Source organism: Felis catus, chromosome B2, assembly GCF_018350175.1.
Source record: "Felis catus isolate Fca126 chromosome B2, F.catus_Fca126_mat1.0, whole genome shotgun sequence".
Classification (NCBI taxonomy): domain Eukaryota; kingdom Metazoa; phylum Chordata; class Mammalia; order Carnivora; family Felidae; genus Felis; species Felis catus.
The window spans coordinates 34,600,542-34,622,912 of record NC_058372.1 but is presented as its reverse complement, the minus strand read 5'-3'; the positions used below and the strand labels follow the sequence as shown (position 1 = coordinate 34,622,912).

Here is a 22,371-nt window from a genome sequence, read left to right as displayed (position 1 = left end):
TTAAAAAAAAAATAAAGCAAGCTCCAAGCCCAATGTGGGGCTTTGACTCACAGCCCCAGATCAAAGAGCCACATGATCTATACTGACTTAGCCAGTCAGGTTCCCCGAGGTGTCTCAGCGTTAGACCAGTGGTTCTTAACCAGGGATGATTTCACACCAGGGGACATTTGGCAATGTCTGGAGACATTTCTGGCTGTCATAACTGGGAGAGAAGGGAGTATGCATGCGACTGTCATGATGTGAGCAGAAGTCAGGGATGCTGTTTGACAACCTACAACGCGCAGGTCTGCCTCGACAAGTAACAATGTGACCCCGGATGCCAATAGTGTCAAAAACTGAAAAATCCTGCTTCAGATCCCCCCAATACACTCTTCTACTAGGGAAGAAACTGCCCAGGGCTCTCAGCTGGGGGCAGAATCCGGCTACACAGGAGTGGTGGTGTTATGCTTGTCAAGAGGCCCCACAGCTGGGTGCAGCCCCTTTCCACCCTGTGTTCTCCTGTCTTGGAAAGTTGGGCTCTGACCCTGGCAAAACTGAAATTGGGGGATGGTTCTCCGGGTCTCACACACACACACACACACACACACACACACACACACACACACACAATCTTCCTTCTGTTTGCCACTTACCTTCCCTCGCTCCTAATATATCCTGCACATGTACCCATCTCCATATATGGTTTTCCACTGTAAGATGGCCATGTTATTCAAGTTCTCATTGGCAGAAATGTCAATATTTTGCTATCGCAAAGAACAAGACCCCGAGTGACCTTTTATTTTTTCATTCGTGCACTTGTGAGAAGTGTGTTAAGTCCAAAGCATATGTTAAGACATATCTGTATTATTAAAAAGGTCTTCATTTGCATATTTGGTAGCTAAGTCCTCGTAGCTATCAGATCGTACAGAGAAGTGAAGGTCATCACACAAGCACATTCAACTAGTTAACGGACTACTTAGAAAGTTTGTCCCTTTTTGCTTCATAAGCATCTGAACCCAGAGTGTCTATCCTACCCATTCTAGTCTTCTGTTAGTCTCTAATTACGTTGTACGCATATGACCAATGACACAAATATAAGCCAGATTAACTGCAACAAGTAAATCTTGCAAAAATGGTAGATTTGATAAACTTGATAAGTAACGCTCGAAAACTGCTTAGATCTCAAAAATGTGGCTCTGGCGGACTCCGACCAGCCAATAAAAAGGGAAAAGTAATAAAGCGATCACCAAGAGAGACTTAGAGAAAAGAACAATGTATCAAAAGATTGAGGTCTTTAGGAAAACTGAGGAAGCCTCAAATATTCTTGCCCAAATTCCCCCTCTGATTGCGCTGCAAAAGTCAAAATGGGAAGGATACCGCAGGCTGTTAAAGACGGTGTCACGTGAGAAACATTTTGTCCTTTGTTCATGACAAAAGCCTATCTGAAATTATGAATATGCTCTTACAGTTCTGCTCCGTTTTCCTGATCGTCCCAAACAGACTTCCTCTGTCCTCCAATCCCCACCACGTACTAGGAGATTCTGGTCCCCATTTTCAGTGGGTTCACTTTAGGGAGCTCTCTCTGGTGTCCACTCTCTTGAGCCACCAGGCAGCACCCACTCAGAAGCCTAGGAGGAAGGCTGAGTCACAGCACTCGTGCCTGGTATGCGAAGGCAAAATATTTCCTGCAACTGTCTGATCCTTGCAGGGGCTTATATATCACGTGTGACAACTGGGTCCCTTTCCTTTTACCCTCTTAAGAAGCGGATGAGGACAGGATGAAACAAAGAGTCTGTGCTCAGTTTGCCTTCTGCCATTATTCCCAGCTGCCAGCCTGGGACCACACACCGCAGGACAGAACACTGGCTGCACGCTCTCGATATCCTCGCAGGCTGGGCCTCGACAATCCAGCCTGGGACACCTGTCAGCATTCCTCGGCCACTGAGAAAGGAAGCACACGGACACAGGCCCTGAAAACAGCCGCGAGACCTCGCGGACCTTTAATCCTGTGGTGCAAGTCACTTGTTTTGAGGAATACTGACTGCCAGGGGTCATAAGATAAATGAGTCATAAAACAGATTGCTTAAAAATCTATGAACAATATACGTATATAGGTACACATGCAACCTTCTCTCTGGCAATTTCCAAATGAAAATATACTTTCTACAGATAGAATGTCAAAGCTGAAAAGAACCCAAACAACTACTTAAACGAACTTCATTTTACACATGAGGAGACTGAAGTCCTAGGCCAGGGGTCGGCAAACTTTTTCTGTAAAGGGCCAGAGAGTGAATTGTTTGGACTCTGTAAGCTGTATGGCCTCTGCTGCAACGACTCAACTTTGTCACTGCAGCACAAAAGCAGCCACAGAAAATACGTAAATGTGTGACTGTGTTCTGATAAAATGTTACTTACAGACATTGAAATTTGAATCTTATTTTTTGCACGCTACAAAAATACTGTTCTTTTGATCCCAACCACTTAAAAATGTAAAAACCATTTTTAGTGGGCTATACAGAGACAGGCGGTAGACTGGATCTGGCTCTGGGGTCATACTTTGCGGACCCCTGTCCTGGGCTACTCTGACACCCAAGTGTAGTAATACAGAGCCTGCTGTGTTATACCTTATTTGCGAGTTGCTCTATCCGTCCCATCAGTGACTCAGATCTGCTTCCCCATAAAGTGGACAACTAAGGACCTCTGTAAGCGTTTTCTAAATTTCAGGAGTGATATTAAGATCTATCAGAGATGTACGCCAGGCCACAATGGAAAGAACATCGATATGATGCCATGTTGTGCACTAAATAAAATGCAATCAACATAAAAATATAAGAAACTTGAGAAACTCACTAAATTTGAAAAATAGGCTTTATTTTAACCAGTGGTATTGTATGACATCCTATACGGCATAACTGATTACAGCCAAGTTCATGAATACAAATACAATAGCAGTTTCCCTCATTCTCTCTTTCGCTTTCTGTTCAGAGAAATCAGGAGATGGGAGCCTGATGCTCAGAAACCAACGAGCTGTTCCATAGGCTCCGGCCGAGTCCAGGCTCCTGGAGCATATTCAGACTCCTAACACATACACAATCACATGTGCAAAGACCTTTATGAAAAATACTCAGGGCAGTATTTCTTCAGGAAATCACACTAGCATTTACAATCAGACACGGCCGATAAAATTCATCTTGTTGTGGATTGTGAGGATTTGAACTGCACATAAAGGAGATGAGGCCTTTGCGTCCATTTTTCTTTAAAGAGGGGGAGAATCTCAGGGGAGGTGCGGTCACCCATCAGCCTGCCTCCTTCCTTCTCGCTCCACAGCTGACTCAGGGGAGCTCCCCGTCCCTCCGGAGGGCATGCGCCACGGCACTGTGATACAGAAATGGATACACCTTGTCCCAAATACAAGATTTTGTCGCGCCACCAACAGTGGAAGTGGCTTTACGCTTTCTTATTTCACAAAAGGTTTAAATACGTGGGCCCTTAGGGGGCACAAGATGCCTGAAATTCAGAAAATTAAGGAAGCAACTCTTCTCTACCCCTGAGGATATTTCATCTTTATGAAGTTGAAAATACAAAATATTAGAATAATTTGCCCTTTCTCCCCATCAAATGGAATCACATTCTCAAAGGATTCCTGCAATATACAAAATTCTGAAACAAAATTTTTTTCTCCCCAAACCAAGACCAAGATGTCAATGTTAAGCTGCCAAGAAGACCCTCTCCCAAAGACGGGTGGAAAAGACACCTCGTTACTTCTCTAATAACCACGTTTAGACAAAGATAGCAAAAGGAGTTTCTGGCCTCATGAGTTTTTATTTTTCACTTTGATTTTCAGCATTTCTTAGCATTGGCTATTGGGAGTGAAGAGAACAACTTGTTTTTCAAAGTCTGAGATATTCCCGGGAAGAGCCCTGATCCTTCCCGTGACGGTTCCCTATAAATAGTTTGTCAAAAACCAGACGGCAAGAGTGAAAATGCTATCCACCCATCTGTTCCATTTCTTCATAGTCTTCACATCAAAAGCACCTAGAGTATCAATTGTGTTCAACACAAAATAGCACTGGGACTGGAGAGAGGATGTCACCTGCCCGTGGCATCGGCCGAGGTGACGTGGGCTCTGAACTACCCAAGAAGTCTTCACCGGCAAACCTGCCAGGCGCCAGGGCCTCCCGAAGAGAACAGACAAGCAGCTGTGCATGCTCAAATAGCAAGACGTGCAAAACACATCATCACTCTGCTGGGAATAAAGAGCACACAGGAAGTACACTGACAGCAAGAACCGGCTTCTGCCTGCTGGGGCCCATATGCGTGAGACCTTGGCACTGAAGGTCGGGGGCGAGCAGAGAGAGGGCGACACCTGGGGGGGTGAGGGGGAGAGAAGCACACACACACGCATGCTCGCACATGCACACACGATGCCTCCAGGGGCTCCCTGGTTACTTTGGGTTCACGAGTGGCCGTCCAACAACCTGACTACTTGCCTGGCTCAGAACGTTCATCTGCCGCGCTCTCGAACTGCCTACACTTTCTTCTCTCCTTTTAAGGCACAAGCATATTTACAGTTTCAGACATACCTGCTGAGTTCGGAGACTCATATTAAGCAAAGTCAATCACAGACTAGTGCACAGAAGCCAGTTGGTCCTTTTCGGCTGCGTGTGTCGCTGAGGGACGGCTTCTGAAGCAGCCAGAAAGTGTGAGCCCCTTCTCTGTGCCACTGTGGGATGCAGGCGCGTCTACCCCCCACCGCAAGGCGGGGCCACAGGAGAGGCCAAAATGGCAAAAGCATGGCTGGGATCTGGGACGTTTAATATTTTTTACTTTGCATTTGACAAACCCTAACCAGAGGGCAGCTCTCGCCTGCCTGAGCTGACTCTCACAAAGAGCAAGCAGTGGCTGCCACAGAGCTTCTGGAACCCCACATGAAGTCACTGTGATCATAGTTTGCTCATATTCTCTTACCCCCCACCCCCCACCCCCCACAGAAACAGACACACACATGCACACGCACAGGAGTGCACACATACACACACACGCACACACACGTGCGCGCACACACACACACACACGCACGCACGCACACACACACCCCTTCCACCATGGAGGAAATCTTTGCAACAAGAGGCACTTGAATGATATTTGGAGAGTTCCCATGAAAAGGCCTTCCCCTCACAGTGAAGTGGGATCAACAAAACAGAAACCAGGTGCTCAGGATTCCATCTCTTCTTGGTCAAGGGGTGGGGGCACAAAGCTGATGACTTCATCGTAGGTCAGGCCTGGAAATTGGGAAGGAAAAGTAGGATGTGAGGGTTCAGATGATTCTCTTTGCTGGCAAGCACTCGAAGCTTCTAAGTTCGAGATCCTTCCTCCCCGTGCAGGCTAATGGTTTGATGGGCGACTTCAAAGAACCGCCTCATTGCTTATGTGCGCTATCCTAATGGAACGTGTGATTACACGGCAGTTCAGTGATACACGTGAAAGAACTATTTTTACTTATTTGTTTTATTCCTCAGTGTCTCCTCTTTAAAGTTCTCTGGAGCAGGAATAACAGAGCACTCCTGCAAGCTACAGCAACAGGTAATTTTGGCTTGGGGATTTAACTGGAGTTCTGAATGTGTGTTTTATGGAAAGACTTTGAGATTGGACATAGAGGAGACATAGGCTCCATTTCTGGCTGTGTCCCTAACTAGGTCTAAGGTAACAGACAAGATAAAAACTCTCCATCAACTGTAAAACTATAATTCTATAGTTCTATCAACTGTAAAACTATAAAAATACCTTATTCCCTACTTAGAGAGATGTTGTAAATGCAGATTCTGAGAACCTCAAAGCTCTATACAGATGTGAGGGGCTGTGTGCAAAATCAGACCAGACAGAAGCACCTCAAAGGTCTAGAGAGTATCATCTACAACAGACAGTTGCCATCAGGGAAACATATTCGTTCTGCATCAAAGACACTAGTGACAAGTTTTAACAAGTCGGTTATAACCAGAAATTCTATTTTCCCACAGCTTTTGGTTAGTGGCTCACCTAAGAAAGATTTTTAAATCTAAGTCCTCACACTAGATGTTAATCCTGCTCTTATGACTTACTCTTCCATTCATCTATAAGGAGGTCCCTGCTTTCAAAGGACTGATCATAAGGATCAGCCACTGGTTCATCATCAGGATCATGGTACTGGGCAAAGTAGGCGTGTGCAAGTGCTTGGGCCGCTGTGATTCTCTTGTCTGAGTCCAGTACAAGCATCTTCTCCAGCAAGTCCACCGCTATCAGTACATGGATTGGAAGGAAAAAAAAGTTTTTAACATGGTAGCAAAAAATTATGCTTTATTAAGCAAACACACAATTTTGACTCTTCATAATAAACAAAAGAATTCTCCTCCTAAATGTCTGCTCTAGGATACATTATCCCTCTTCTTCGTGTGTGTGTGTGTGTGTGTGTGTGTGTGTGTGTGTGTGTTGTCTCGTGCTTTTTAAGAATACATTACTAAAGAGCAATTTTTAAAAATAACTGAGATTCTGTTTGAACAAGCTTTTGTGGAATGCCAATGTCAAACTGCTACCGCTGTAGTCAAACTGTGTCAAAATGAAAGCCTATAACCAAAGTAATCAGGAAAAGGTAAGCAGCCTGATTTTTGTTTTTTTATTTTTTGTCTGCTTGCACTGTTTATTTACTGACATAAGGCAATGAGTATCCATTAAACAGATCTTCAAACAATGAACAAATTGAGGGTTTTACATGGGTGTGTGGGCGAGACATGGTATTTGGATAAAGGAAATAAAATTTTCACTATGAAAAATTTCAGTGTACAAAACAATAGTACAGTGAATACTCATATGCCCACCACCACCCATATCCAACAATTAAGATAATCTAGGAGCGCCTGGGTGACTCAGTCGGTTAAGCATCTGACTTCAGCTCAGATCATAATCTTGCAGTCTGTGAGTTCAAGCCCCATGTCAGGCTCGGTGCTGACAGCTCAGAGCCTGGAGCCTGCTTTGGATTCTGTGTCTCCCTCTCACTCTGCCCCTCCTCTGTTCAAGCTCTCTTTCTCTCTCTCAAAAATAAATAAACATTTTAAAAAGTTTTAAAAAAAAACAAGAAAACATTATCTATCTACTTAACTGTGTTTTCTGCTGGACCATTTTAAAATAAAGTGATAGGCATGGTACTTTACCCCTAAATATTTCAGCATAAAGACATCTTTCTATATAGTCACAAAACGATCATATCTGACAAACAGATAATTCTCAAATATCATCTAAAATCCAGCTTATGTTAACATTTCTCCAATTATCCTAAAGTTGTCTTTTATACCTAGTTTGTCCAAACCAAGATCCAGTTAAGGGTCACACACTGCATTTGACTGGGTTTCCTAGGGTGAAAAGTACCAGGTCCTAATAACCAATACCTTGATGAGGAATAAGGTTGGGGTAAGAAAAAGATTCCTCTAAGATCTTGACAGATACAAATATACACACCACATCAAAGGGCAATTTAAGTTTTAATTCATGTTTTGAGAATGCCAGTTAAACATGATGCCAGTGACTGACAAAATACAGCTGTCACTATTTACATCGTCGGTGTACTCCTGTTCAGTTAATATGCTGGGCACAAGTTCATGGTCAGTAACAACATGTTCTGTCTGCAAGAAGAAACTCTTTGTATGACATCACTGTTTGGCAGTGAGCTATGAGGCATGTTTAAATCCTGACAAGTGCAGTGCTGAACACCAGATGGCCCAAAGCCTCCATTCAACTCATTTGCAGTCTGTATTGCTAGGTGGTATCCAGTTCTTTTGAGAGTATTTAAATTCATGATTCCAGAGAAGGATGGATGTGACCTAAATAAACTGCTGGGACACACACATACCTCCCCCCTTCTCTAGAAAAGTGAGTTAACAAGTCTCTTTGAGTTGGCTAAGAGGAAGTCAAACAGTGAGCACTGCCAGGTCTGAAACATGAACTGATAGGATGAAAATACATTCAGAACAGAATGACAGACAAGAAAGCTACCAGCATACAACATGATTTCCCAACATCCTAGCGTATTTACGACTCAAAAAGAGCTTCTCACAGATCCTTGAACTGGATACTACAGCTCAAATAAATCATACAAAGCCAACGGGAGCGTACCAGGGCAGATGCAAACCTCAACCGACCGCGCAGAATTCTGTATACCCCTGATGAGTCTGTGGACTCATTTTTGGATGTGAGAGTGGCCCAGCTGAGGTCTGGCACACTTAGGATCTCCAAGGCTGACACAGGCTCACCCAGAACTGCCCAACTTTTCAAAAAAGGTGAGCATCTCTGCTATTGTAAGAATTATCACAGTAACACTGAAATCACTCGCAACAATCACTATGGAAGAAGTACTTAAAACGGTAAAGCCACTCAGCCTTCACTACAACCTGAAGAGGGAGTCGTGATTATCAGCCCTCGGAGGATAAAACTAAATGGGAAGCGCAGCTGCTGGGACCCATAAGGAGAGGGAGGACCCACTGAGAGATTCCAAAACATCCCACAGCCTTGCACATATAACATGTGACATATAACACACACAACACAATCTTCAGAAAAGAGAGAAGGTTGATTATACTATTATCATAGCACTGCCCCCTCCCTGTCATAGGAAGGCCCTGATCTGATTTTTCTGTGTCTGCCGTTAAAAAGCACTGTCCACTGCACAGTCCTTGAATCAGGGAATTAGAGGCTCAGGCAATGACACTTTTAGAGGCCAACCAAAGCATCTATTAGCCCTAGCTTTAAGGAATAAAGCAACTCCCTTTTTTTTTTTTAATGTTTTATTTATTTTTGAGAGAGCGTGCACACACACACAAGTAGGGGAGGGGCAGAGAGAGAGGGAGACAGACGATCCAAAGCAAGCTCTACACTGTCAGCCCAGAGCCCGATGTGGGGCTTGAATTCACAAACCGCGAGATCATGACTTGAGCTGAAGTCGGACGCTTAGCTGATGGAGCCACCCAGGTGCCCCAGTGGTACCCTATTTAATCAAAAGGAAAAACTCTTCTTCAGATCCCCAATTTATGTCATAAACAAGTCAATATCCTTGAGATGAGGATACGATCAACTTACCCAAGGGATTGGCACCAATAAATACATTTGCAAAGTTCATTTTCGGCATCTGGGTCAAAGACTGAATGTAGTTTCTTGCCTGTAAAAATAAAAGGTTTTCAAAATGGCTTTGTTCAATAATGTTACTGCTCCCGGAGTCTCAGTCCTGCCAAGGAACAAGTGTTAACTGACAAAATCTGCTAGCCTCGGTGTTTATGACTGTCTTTGATATTCAGTTAAAGACTTCTCTTTTGCTGCCTTATGTATGATCATCACCTTTGTTTATTCTGGTTATCTCTCACAGTTACATTTCAAGTGAATGAGAATGCTAACCAATTAAGTTCCCTTTTAAGAGCTTTCTGATCAAAGGATCAGAAGTTTAAAAAAAAAAAAAAAAGAGGCCAGGAGATCTAAGAAGTTCCCCTTTCTGAAACAGCCTTCCTAGAAAGCTAAAATTAGCACAGGGATTGGTACTCCTAAGGAGAGTCTAGGACTAGCCGTCTTCTGATGGTGCTGATCTCAGTAGGTACTCTTGGTACATAAAAAGGATATTCATGTTAAACCTTGCTAACAAAGTAATCTTGGTAACAAGAAAGTAAACATAAGCCTAGTATATTATTCTAAGAGTCTTGAACACATTTAAAAAACACTAATTATTAAGAGTAACAAACAATAGTGGGTTATAAGTTACACGGCTTGTGCGGAAATCTTTCCCCTACCACTTAGAAGGTACATCTTTTGGGGCTAGTCCTCAGCTAACACATCAGTGACCTCATCTGCAAAATATTAGTATTAGATATTAGTATTTGGCTTGCCTGTAACATACAGTCACTGTGATACTCAAGTACGATAAAAGTTTATGAAAGAGCTTCAAACTAAAATTCTGACACAAACATTTATATTACCAATATAGTTGTTATTAGTTTGGTCCCTACGGTGGAACAGGCTTGAGTTTGTATCTTGAGTTTATCACTTTGGGTAAGTCACTTACTCTCTTTAAGTCTTGAGTTCCTCTTCTGTAAAATGAGATTAACAATGCTGACCTCACCAGGCTGCAGTGAGGATTAGAGATAATAAGCCAGCACTTCCTCAGCACAGTGCTTGGTTCAGAGTGATGGCTCAATAGACATTAACTGCCAACACTGTTGCCTTTAGAAAGTTTGCTCTCATTCACTAAGGGTGTTTCAACTTCACAAGTTCTGAATTTCACCCTAAGGAACTTAAGGCACCAAATATTATTCAGGACTGATAGCTCTACCAAGGCAAGCCAAAAACTGGTCTTGAGAGTAATCATATAAATACAAATGTAACTCATAAATGTGTACTTCAGAGATTAGGTATTAAACTATGTCTATGGACATCCCTGTTTCAAAAAGTAAACCCCACTCACTATCAGTCCATCTGAGATAAAATTTCTTTTATCTTAACCACTTCCTTAAAATTCCTGTTTTAACAAGGCTCAACACTAAACGTATGTGTGTACGCTGTATGTGTGTAAAAATGTACACGCACACACAACCTTAGAAAAAGTTCTGGTTGCTAGGGTAACTTCACCTTCTTAGTCATTGTATGTGGCGCAAGTAGAAGTCCGCTTTGAAAAGCCGTTGAGTCCGATTTGAAAAGAACTCGACTGTCCACATGGCTGTAATCCCTTCCTACTTGAGCGTAAGATAAAAGGATGAAGGGAAAACAGAGGCAAGAGAGACCTGTCTGTCTCATGCAGGGAACAGTCATCCCTCTAATAAGATTTTTTTAAAAAAAGGTAAATTTCAAGACTGAAATATAGCTGAAATAGAAACAAAGCTGCTGGGAACGGCCTCTGGATGCCAACCTGGCTCCCAAAAGCATTCTTTCTAAGGAAAGAAGTGCCCCAATCACCTCTGATAAGAAAGCTAGCATTAGATTAAGTAGTAAGAACTGGTCAAGAAGACACCTTATCCTGTATCAGTGTTCATGTTTATTCCATATTATTTACATATTTTCTTTTAAAGACAGTACTTATTAGTGTTGGATATTTTACTGATTTTTTGTATTTTAAAGGAATAATACTCTTTTGCTCATTATAAAAAATTGACGAATAGACCATCCTAATGGTCCTCAGTTAAGTACACTTCCAGCCTAAAGCCATCAGATGGTAACATACCCTAACTAGGAACACACAACAGTCTCTTAAGCACTAAATTCATAAAACCCAAATATAGAAGTAATATCATTTTCTATTTACAAGCCTGTAAGTTATATTCTCAATCCATAGGATTGGATGACATTTTATCCCAAATGTCAACATCTTGCAACAGCACACAGGCAGTCATCAGTAGCCTTCAAGGCACATGCAAAAGCACTCAGTGACATTAAAAACTGTGTTGATTATACAGTGGCAATAAAATGAAATGTGGCCTTCTGGATTGGATATCCCTATACAGTCTGTTTGTTCTCACCTCATGGCTTGGCATCCTGTTAATGAGATAAGCAGGGGGGGTCCCCGTCAGACGCATAATCTGCTGAAGCTGGTTAATATCTTAGATGCCTAGTCAAGGGCATTGTTAAACATACAGTGCAAAAAAATAACTTCCAACTCAAGTTTTTAAGAAGGCCAAAAAAGCCACCCCAAAACAAAGGAAAAACCCACCCACTCATTCCCCCCACCCCCACCCCAGGCCAGAGCCCAAGGCTGTATGTTAAGGCACACTTCTATGAATGGCATGAGAGTTATTAGGCATGCAGCCAGTGACTGGCCATGCAGATAAGAAAAACTGCTTTTCTTTCATTTTAGCATCATCTTTAACATGAAATATTTTAGGCCCCCTGGAAAGAGACTGCCCTGTGATCCAGGATGCCAGCCAGAGAACTGTTTTCAACAGGATGGCCTAAACCTGTTTGCTTGGGGATGGGGGGGGGGGGGGGGGGGGAGGTAAATGGAGAGGATTCAGAAAATTTTGATTTGGCTCTGGACAAAATAAAACTTTCAATACATCCATTCAAGGAAGAGGTTAAATTTTTGTGGCACAGGTTCTGGTGACTCTCCAAGGCGCCACCCCTCCAAACGTAAGACATGGCCGGGTGTGTGAGCTGATAAGCAATGCCAAGTTTCAAAGACATTAGTCGTGGTACATTTATAACATGCCACAAACACACAGTTTGTGTGTTATCACAAACACACAAACACACAGGAAGAAACAGGAGACACGGGGGAAAGTTAGAAGCCAATGGCAAGGACGGAACAGAAGTCACAGGCCACTGATGGTGTTCTAGCAAGCCTCAGTGATTTCCTCCACAAGTCTCTAACAGGTGGACAGGCTGACTCCACTTCATAAACAGCCGGGAGGGAGCCTACAAAACAGTCTGCCGGGACCGAACCATGAGGTCTTCTGTAGGTACGCGCGCGTATGTAAGCGGCACTCCAAACTTTCCTCTTCGTGCTGTCCCATCAGCTTTAACACAATTCCCCCGCCTCCAAAGTGCTGTAAGAACTGCCAGTTTATCATGTGTTCCTATTAAAGGAGAAGTGATGGGATTTTGAAAATCAACACAATTCAATAAAAATGGTCTTGTATTCCCTTTCTTCTTAAACCTTTTGTTCCCCGCTGCGGCTGGCGGCTGGCGTGGCATCTTCAGTGAGCACCCTGGTCAAGTAATTACATTTCTTTGTGGCTCCCTTCAGTAAGTTTTCACCTTAACTCCTCCTCAGAGCTCCAATGCCCTAGGGGTCGGATGACGTGTGTAAGGCTGGCCATCAGGAGAGGGCTGGGGCCACACGCTCCACCCCGCCTGTCACATTCTATTTCACACCGGCCCAAAGACAGGCCAGCAGATTCAAAAGGTGGCATGAAGTCGTTTTAACTTTCTCTCAACAAAGTTTAGATTTACCTTTAAGCAAGTTACATAACGAACGTTACTTTGCATGCCAAGAAATGTAACCACAGGGGGCCCGCTAAGTAAACCCCTGCAGTAGTGGAACACCAGTTGGGTTTTAAAATCTTAAAATCCTGCCACCTCTCTTGTCTTTCTTGTGAACAATACTTGGCCTGTGCGTTTTCTGTCTTTGTTTCCTTTAGTCAAATAGGTTCTTATACCCCCTTCCTGTCAGGAGGTTAGGAAGAATAGATTTCTAGAGAAAAATGTGAGTCAGTGAAAGGGCTTTTGCTTTTTTAGTATGAGATTTTTTTTGTTCTTTCACTGATTACTATAGGTGTTGGGTCACTAACCAAAAAACTCTCTCCTCAGCCATCCACCATGACCCATTTTATCCCCTTTTCTCCCAGCACATCCCAACTTGTTCTCAATCAGCCCACCCATTATTGCATTTTCTTACAATGTCTTATTATTTATTGATTGAATTTCTACATCAGTGATGACATCACTACCTCACTATTCTTCACGAGTGATGAAAATAGCTATTGGCTTTCTTTTTTTATTACATTCCTTCACTAATGAATTTTTCTTTTTATTTCTAATACCTTTACACAGGTTTCCTCACCTGGCTTTGTTATTTACACAGCATGTATCCTACACATCATGTGCTTTTAAAATAAACTGGTACTTGGGGAGTATCACTGACATCAAATTAATCTTGTCTACCGTTTTGAAAGTTTAAAACCCCTTTTATCTACTCGCCATAACCATGTAGGAAAAAAAAACAAAACACTTTCTTATTCCTGTACTCAATACAATATTATTTGAGTGCGTTCTATATTCTGGTACCCCATTTTATTATGCCCAACTCTAGAGCTATTGAAATGTATAATATATCCTATTTCACCGAAGATAAAGGTGATCTCATTATTAGTTTGGGCACTTGATGTTGTTTCTTTCTTAACAATAAATGATGGATTAATAATAGGTAAATACTATATTACCCATGCTTTTTCTTTTAGAAATTCTTATGACTAACAGCACACACCTATAAGGTGGATGGTTGGGGTGGGAGACACGACTAAGCAGGAGCCACTAACAGCCTTTCCCAGACAGGGAATGAATTTACTATCTTAGTCTCATTAGTACTATCAGTAAACAAACTGAACTTCCTCCCAACCCCGCTCCCTTGCCCCCGTGTTTTCTCTATTACCGGTTTTTTCAGCAAATGCATTTAAAACAATAAGGCACCATCCTCACTACGCAGCATCTCGTATCTTCTTTGATTCATTCTATCCAGCTTCTGCACTTCATAAAGCAAAAGAAAACACTCCTTTGGGTTAACACTGTGGTCAGTAACTCTGACAATGACTTTCAAAATAGTGTGCAATCGCATGAGATTCAAGTTTAGAGATCATGTTATCAGAACATCTGATATCTATGCTCAGCTCTGCCAAGTGACTCAGTGCATGACTCAGGCAAGTCACAGCTTTTCTGTGCTTTTCCTTCTTCTTCTTAAATAAATAAATGAAACAAAATAATAGAGCCAGCACAGTCTCTTACATCCCTCAGAGTAGAAATTGATAAATACACTGGACTTTGTGGTCTTTTAAAGGAATGTACCGGAAACATACCAGATGACAATATTCTTTATTTTGTAAGGGAGACGATGAACCATTCAAACTCACCTGCTCAAGCCTGCCTCCAGCTACCCAGCAGTCCTTCCAATTGGGCAAAGGGACCCCGTTAGTCAGAATGCTGGGACGAGAATTCAGGAAGGCACGACTGGAGCTTGGCTCCACAGCTCTTTTTCCCTTTTAGTCAACTGCCTGGCGGCAGACAGAGGAGAAAAGGGAGAAAGGCTGAGCTTTCATGATCTCTCTCTTATCTCTGGCCCCAGAAAATGACCAACAGCAGGAAATCGGAGCCAAAGCAAGCCAGAGTCACGTTCCCACGGCTTCTCTCTAAACCCCTGCTTAGAGGCAGGAAAGCATTAGCTCTAAAGCTTTTTCTCAGGTTATTTGACTTGTAATTACAAAGGCAGGCTGTGGGAGGAAGGATTTACAAGCCAACTCCAGTGGATGTGAGGTACTAGGACTGGTCTGGAGACAGGGTGGAGAGATGGCCCTGCTGAGAATAGACAACTTATACAAGATGTAGAGTTGTCGATTCTAAAACAATAAAAAGCAGGAACTTCTGGAAAAGGGCAGTAGCGTGCACCCAATGCACACTTCATCCTTGTGGTGATGAAGCTAGACTAGTACATGGTGAAGCTCATGCTCTGAGAGCAAGCACTAACCAGAATATAAAAAGAGCTCAGGTATATGTGACACTGCTGAGGAAAATGATGTCAGGGCTTGGTAACAGAGACCAATTTTCCATTGATCTCTTGGAATGAGTTAGAATCTCAAATCATTTACTGGGACACGACTGCTCAATACCAGCTGTCATGATCTACGTATGTACTCCAATAGAGAACGAAACACATGCACGTGAGCAAATGTGTACACACACACACATACACACACACTTATACTTCATCCTGGAAGTCAGCACAAAAGGGCACACGTGCTTACAAACATACCCAGGTCAAAGTACAGATTGAGGGAAGCGGCAGAGGCTCCCAACAGGGCAGATAATTACAATCAAAGCATCAACTCACAGACTCTGAGGAGATTTTCTTCAAAAGATCAGCCCCTGGGGTTCCAACGAGTCTTAAAATGAGCTTCAACTGATCAATATCTAATGGTGGACTATAAAGGAAAATGTTGGGACAAAATAAAAATAAAAAACACAAATGACAACAAAACAAACAAACAAAATACCCCAATAACAAAAAGTGAAAACCCCCAGCCAAGCCAAAATGGTGAATTAACCTAGATCAGGGCTTCCATGGATGGTCACTTCAAGTAGAACATGTTCCTCCTGTGCAAAGACTCAAAATACTACCACTCACACCCCCAATTTATATTCATTCCGGGCATCTGTCAACATTACCCATCAGTAAAGTGAAGCGACTTTAGCTGGGTCAAAGACAGCAGGTGACAGCACAAAAGCTTCACTCAGTCCACACCTAACCTCTTTGCCTTCCACCAAAGCGTCAGAAGCCAGTTGAGCAGAAAGCACTGGTAAGCAGAGTGCTACACGAACAGAAAGAGCAGCAGAGCATAGGAGCTAGGGCTGGCCAAGCTCCCCTGGGAATACTCCCCCAAAAGGCTTGACCCAAGGAGCTTGTAATAGGACAGGAGCCTGCGACTACCCCAGGGCCTAACACCACTTGAGCGTGCCCTCTGGGAAACCTCTCCTTCTTGCAATGGCTAGAGCAGGCAGAGAGGAGCTGTGAGTGATAGTCGGCCAGCAGAGGGCCCCACTCCCCCACTGCATCCGCGTGTTCTTCAGGAGCGCCATCATGAAGCAGAACAGGAGAGTTTTCCATCTCACAAGCGCAGTGACAAACCTCACACATCCCAGAGGCTCTACACAATAGGCTACAACGTCCAAACCCTTATTCGGGTAGCCAACTCTTCCGCGTATGTGCATATATTAACCAGAAGACAGAAACTGTTCGTTTGTTCTTATTGCCTTTAGTCTGGCCCAAAAAGGAAGTTAAAAGGGGAGAGAAAAAAATTATATAAAGTAAGCTTTTAACATTCTCTATGAAAGTGTGAGAGTTTATCCACGTCTCTACTGACATTCGGGGAAAAGGAGGGGAGGATGACTGTCTTCTGGTGCCTATCACACATCCTGTCAGGTTGTTGGCATATTAGATCCTTCTCAACCTCAGGTCTCACTTCCTCAGAGAGGACTCCCCCCACATTCTAAATAAGAAAGCCCCTTCTTCCTTGTATTCTCTACCCCAGCACAATGCTTGCAAACGTCAATCTATAATTACTTCGTTTGCTTTCTGTCACCTCTGCTGATCTGTATGCAGCTCCGTGAGGGCACGGGCCACCCTGACTGCCACCTATCCCCCGTGCTTAGCCTGCTATCTGCTACATGGTGGGCACTCGAAATATCTGAGGAGATCTTCTCCTCAGGAAGCAGGAAGGAAAGGAGGATGGAAGAAAATATTTCTGTTTATGATTACACATACAAAGGTAATACGGTGTAACTTAAAATAATGGCTTCTGCAAACCACAGTTGCCTGAGTTACAGGAATTACTTACGCAATATCACTGGCATCTTGCCCTGTTCTTCCCCGTCCCCACCCCCACCCCCAGCTAAGAAATTGGCTTAAATGGAAGAACATTCTAGACAGGAGTCAGCAAACCCCAGCCTGCTGCCTGTTTTGAAAATAAAGTTTTATTGGAACACAGCCATGCCCATTCGTTTATGTACTGTCTGTAACTGCTTTCACCCTACACAGCAGAATTGAGTAGTTACAACAGAAACCATATGGTCCCCAAACCCTAAAATATTTACTATCTGGCTCTTTAAGAAAAGGTTTGCCAAACCCCAGCCTAGACCCAAACAATTTGTGTTCTGTAGAAAACAAGGTTAAATTAGAAACAAGTCCACTCACAGAAATCATTTCTAAATTAAATATAGTAGAGAATTTTGTCATCTGCAAATGGCAAAAATCAATGTGTTCTGGAGGTTAAAATTTCAATACTGACTCTTAGTTCAAAGTGCTGACAAGAAAAAAAAAAACTAAAGCATGCGATAATGGGGACAGAGAGGGGAGGATGGACGAATATGGTCTTGCTTTAAAACAATCAAATTAAGGGGCGCCTGGGTGGTTCAAGTCGGTTGAGCGTCCGATTTCCACTCAGGTCATGGCCTCACGGCTTGTGAGTCCGAGCCCCGTGCTGGGCTCTGTGCTGACGGCTCAGAGCCTGGAGCCTGCTTTAGATTCCGTGTCTCTCTCTTGCGCTGCTCCTCCCCCACTCGTGCCCTGTCTCTCTCTCTCTCTCAAGAATGAATAGGAAAACATTAAAAAATGAATAAAATAATAAAATTAGCTATATGACAACAGAATTTAGTACAGGATCCCCTCTGCCCATTTTAATTGGTTCAGTTTACAAGTATTAAGTCCCTTCACACTCTTCAGGAACAAATTTAACTGGGTAGCTCTCCCACAACACAAAGTACGTCATATATGAAAACCAACTAGACTACTTCAACTCTTAAACAGGGAGTTTTACAATATGTGCGTCAAAATTAATCTCGGGAAATAAAACTGTTGAGATTGGTACTCCTGTTTAAGAGACTTCTGACTACTGAAATGAGAGTCAAGTTTTATGCTCCCTTCAGGGAAGCCGGAAGACTCTGGGCTGAGTTTCTTAACCGCCCTACCTTCACCGCATCATACCTGAAGAGTGTGGCACTCCCACTAGTCACAGAGGCTCACGACAGCAATGAGCTGGGGGCCCCGTGTCTCTGCCAGTATAAAACAATCACACGTCTGAAGAATAAAGCCCGAATTCCTAGCCCCTCATGGCCCTCCCTGGCTTGGCATCAAGCTTCTTTTCTGACTGCCTCAGACGGTTTGCTTCAACGCACACCAAATATTCTAGGCAATTCTAAGCTTCCACCTTCTTATTTATGCAAGTCATACGCAGGAATATCCTCCATTCTCCCCTCCTATCAAGTCTTTTCTTATTTATTCTACAAAGTCCTACTCAAACAAGAACTGTGCTGTGAAGTCTTTCCGGACATCTTAAGTTCGAATTACTTTACTTCTTCTCAATAACTTATTTGTACCTCTATTATAGCATTTTTATCACTCTGTCTTATTTTATAATGAGAGAGTAGACATTTGTTCTGGTAACTCCTATAACTCACTTTCCACTGAGTATGATCACTCTGGTTTGCGGGACAGGTACTATCTTATCCCCAGCACCTTCCACAGTATAGTTTGATAAATATTGGTTGGCTTGAAAAGACTAGTTGTAATATGCTTTCTAACTCAGCTCCAGCCCTCTGCCTTGCCCTAAAAAGCCTGTAATGACCATACTCGATGGAAAGTCTAAATACAAAAAGTAGTCCAGAAAAGTTGCTTCGCTTAATATCAGGCCTAACAAAGCCCTCAAACCTTCCAACTGAAGTGTCTACACCATGAAGAGTACACAAGTATAATGCCATGAGTGTGTAAGGGCTATGGGCAAAGAGAGTTGCTACAGCATGATAGCCAATACTTGGGAGATTAGTAAGCACACAATGCAAAACAAGAATCTACTTAGTAGCTAAAAGCACTTGTAAGAAGGAAGTCAAAGCATGCAGACCTCAGAAGAAATCACCATAGGTTGGTTCTCCAAGAGCTGGCAAATCCATTGAAATACAGGTCAGTCTTCCAATAGTACCAGCTACTGTAAGGCCACTACAATTTGTCCAGGCAGTTAAGGCCAGAAGGTGCTTCAAGCAGCTACATAAGCAGAGCAAAGCAAAATTTATCACATAATGACAATTACTTATCTCCACAACAAGCCATCCTTCATAATTGGTTTAACCCTTTTTCCCCCCTAGATAGAAGAAATTTTTCCTGTTAGGCAAACATGTGTTTCAGTTATAATGATCAAATTGTCAAAATTCAAATCATAGATGTCTTGGTCCTTTCTAAAACAACCACTGAGGCCCAAGATTACTCTTTAGGTTCTCTGTAACAAAAGTAATAGGTAGAATGAATAGATGAGGAAATCAACCTAAGGTTAATGGGGTAATCAGAAGGAAAATAAAAAAACCAATATTCTATTCACCTCTAAGTGTTCTAGACAAAGCCAGAACATTAATGTCTGGAGGGTGGAAAACCTTCCTATGACAGACAGGATGGACTAGAAGACTTAGGCCTACTTTCTTCTCTTCTTGGTTGTCAAAATAGTCATTTTCACTGTCACACACACTAAAATTCTTAAGGTACTTTAGGTTTGTGGACACACGTGAAAATTCCAACCTTTTCTGGGAAAATATATTGTCAAGTTGGAGAAGAAAAGGCAAATAATGTAGTAAAATTTTTTTTCTTCTTCGGCATTTATTAGGACCTTGCTTTCAGTGTCTAAAGTGAAACTTTTTTTTTTTTTTTTTTTAAGAGAGAGAGAGCGAGCACGTGAGTTGGGCAGAAGGGAGAGGACGAGAGAGATAAAAATCTTAAACAGGGTCCATGCTCAGCACAGAGCCGACACAGGGGCTCGATCCCACAACGTTGGGATCATGATCTGAGCCAAAATCAAGAGTCAGATGCTCAACCAACTAAGCTACCCAGGCACCCCATGAAACTGCTTTAAAATGAGAGACAATAGGGGCACCTGGCTGGCTCAGTCAGTGGAGCATGCCGCCCTTGATCTCGGGCTTGTGAGTTTCAGCCCCATGCTGGGGGTAGAGATTATTTATTATTTTTTAATTAAAAAAACAGTAAAATGAGAGAATATTTGAAACTAGTGACTGCAAGTGAGGGGTAGACGTGACAGCAAGGGGTACATCAGAAATTTTTTACTGGCGTGTTTTAGCCCATAATCTGGGAGCTGTGAACATAGGTGTTCATTATGTTATTCTTTGTTTTTTTTGTATTTCACAAAATGTTCGAAAAAAAATCAAAAGAAATAAATAAAGTAGAATTAAGGAGCAAATTTAATACACTAAGGAAATTCATATGGAGTAAGGCAGCAGCTAATGGCAAGTAGATTATAACTCAACAGCCCCATTATCCTCAGGTTAATATCTTAAAGGTACCCCTTCCATTAAGATGAAAGAAGGAGGGGCACCTGGGTGGCTCAGTCAGTTAAGCATTCGACTTCAACTCAGGTCATGATCTCACCGTTTGTGGGTTCGAGCCCTGCACCAGGCTCTGTGCTGACAGTGTGGAGCCTGGAGCCTGCTTCAGATTCTGTGTCTCCCTCTCTCTCTGCCCCTCCCCTGCTTACACTCTGTTTCTCTCTCTCAAAAATAAAAACACATTAAAAATTTTTTTTAATGAAAGAAGGAAAAGAAGTTTTACACATGAAGGAAATTCACTTGATTACTTAGGGAAGGAAAATGACAGCAAACAAACACTGTGGTCTCCAGAAGAGGAAAGAGTATTTGATGTGTAGCAGGGCTCTGAAACTCATTTTCTCTCTTCCTTACACTACAGACTATTAAGTATTGGTAATACCATTTTCTAACTGGCCACTCTTCTCAAAACCAATGGCATTTGAAATAGGCTAGCCCTATGCCTGAAGGGACATTCTGTATCCTCACTATCTTCTAATGTGAAGTTCACCAGCTGTGTCCACCTGATATACCTAGTTGACTGGACTTCCAAGGCAAGGCTTCATTCTTTAAAAAAATAATCCTGTTTTTGAGCTAGATGGAAAAAGTGTTCTACAAAGTCATAAATGAGAATAGCTTCAAACCTAACAATATATACTTAGTTTTAAGACAAAAATTAGTATTTCTTACACCTTTAGGGGAACCCCAAGGATTATTAACAACCAGTACTAAAAGCATCTCTCAAGGAGGAGACTAACCACAAAAAAATGAGAAAAAGGTAGAATACGAAGAAGACTTATAGAGATCTAAAACTGCATTGTCCAATGCAATACCAGTAATCACATGAGATTAACTAAATTTCAGTGTAATCTAAATAAAATCTAATAAGATTTGAAATTCAGATTTAAGACTCACAAAACTATGAATCCAAAGGAACTTCTCCGAAGTGATACTTCCTTGACATGATAAACAGCATTTATGAAAAATACACAGTTAAAATCATAGTCACCGGAGAAAGGCTGAAAAACTTCCCTCTAAGATAAGAACAAAACAAGGATGCTCACTTCACCACTGCTATTCAACATTATACTGGAAGTTCTAGCCACAGCAACTGGAAAGGAAGAATTAAAACCATCTCTATTTGCAGATGATAGGATCCTACAGATAGAAAAACCAAAGAATCTGCAAGAAACCTACTAGAGCTAATAAATAAACTGAGTAAAGACGCAGTGCACAAAGTCAACAAGAATCAGTTTTGTTTCTTCACACCAATAATAAACAACCTGAAAAAGAAATTAAGAAAGCAATTCCATTTACAATAGCATCTAAAAGAATAAAATACCTAGGAATAAGTTTAGCCATGAAGGTGAAAGATTTGTCCAATGAAAATGATAAATCATTGCTGAAAGACATTAAGAACTGAAAAATGGAAAGACATCTCGTGTTCATGGATAGGAAGACTTAATATTGTTAAGATGTCAATATTATCCAAAGTGATCTAAAACTTCAATGCAACTGCTATCAAAATTCCAACAGCCTTTCAGGGTACCTAGGTGGCTCAGTTAAGCATCCAACTCTGTTTTTTTATGTTTTACTTATTTTTGAGAGAGAGAGAGAGAGAGACAGAGACAGAGACAGAGACAGAGACAGGGAGCGAGCAGGGGAGGGGCAGAGAGGAGACACAGAATCCGAAGCAGGCTCTAGGATCTGAGCTCCAAGCACACAGATATTCCTCCACAGAAGATATATAAATGGCCAATAAACACAGGAAAAGAT

General features: G+C 42.3%; 1 protein-coding gene across 6 annotated transcripts in view; it reads right to left on the bottom strand.

The window, feature by feature from the left end:
* Window positions 1–2,829: 2,829 nt before the first annotated feature.
* Window positions 2,830–22,371, bottom strand: part of MAPK14 (mitogen-activated protein kinase 14) — a 74,872-nt gene continuing 55,330 nt past the window's right edge. Inside the window, exons 9-12 of one of the 6 annotated variants that reach the window (XM_003986062.4) lie at window positions 11,499–11,578; window positions 9,082–9,160; window positions 6,078–6,251; window positions 2,830–5,261 (exon numbers count right to left, since the gene is read on the bottom strand). In XM_003986062.4, the coding sequence (XP_003986111.1) occupies window positions 5,194–5,261; window positions 6,078–6,251; window positions 9,082–9,160; window positions 11,499–11,578 (401 nt within the window). In that variant the 3' untranslated portion in view covers window positions 2,830–5,193. Of the gene's footprint in view, window positions 5,262–6,077; window positions 6,252–9,081; window positions 9,161–11,498; window positions 11,579–11,710; window positions 12,552–14,600; window positions 14,742–15,574; window positions 15,655–22,371 lie in introns of those variants that run through there. The other 5 variants (XM_003986061.4, XR_006597709.1, XR_006597710.1 and 2 more) reach the window with 5 other exon arrangements.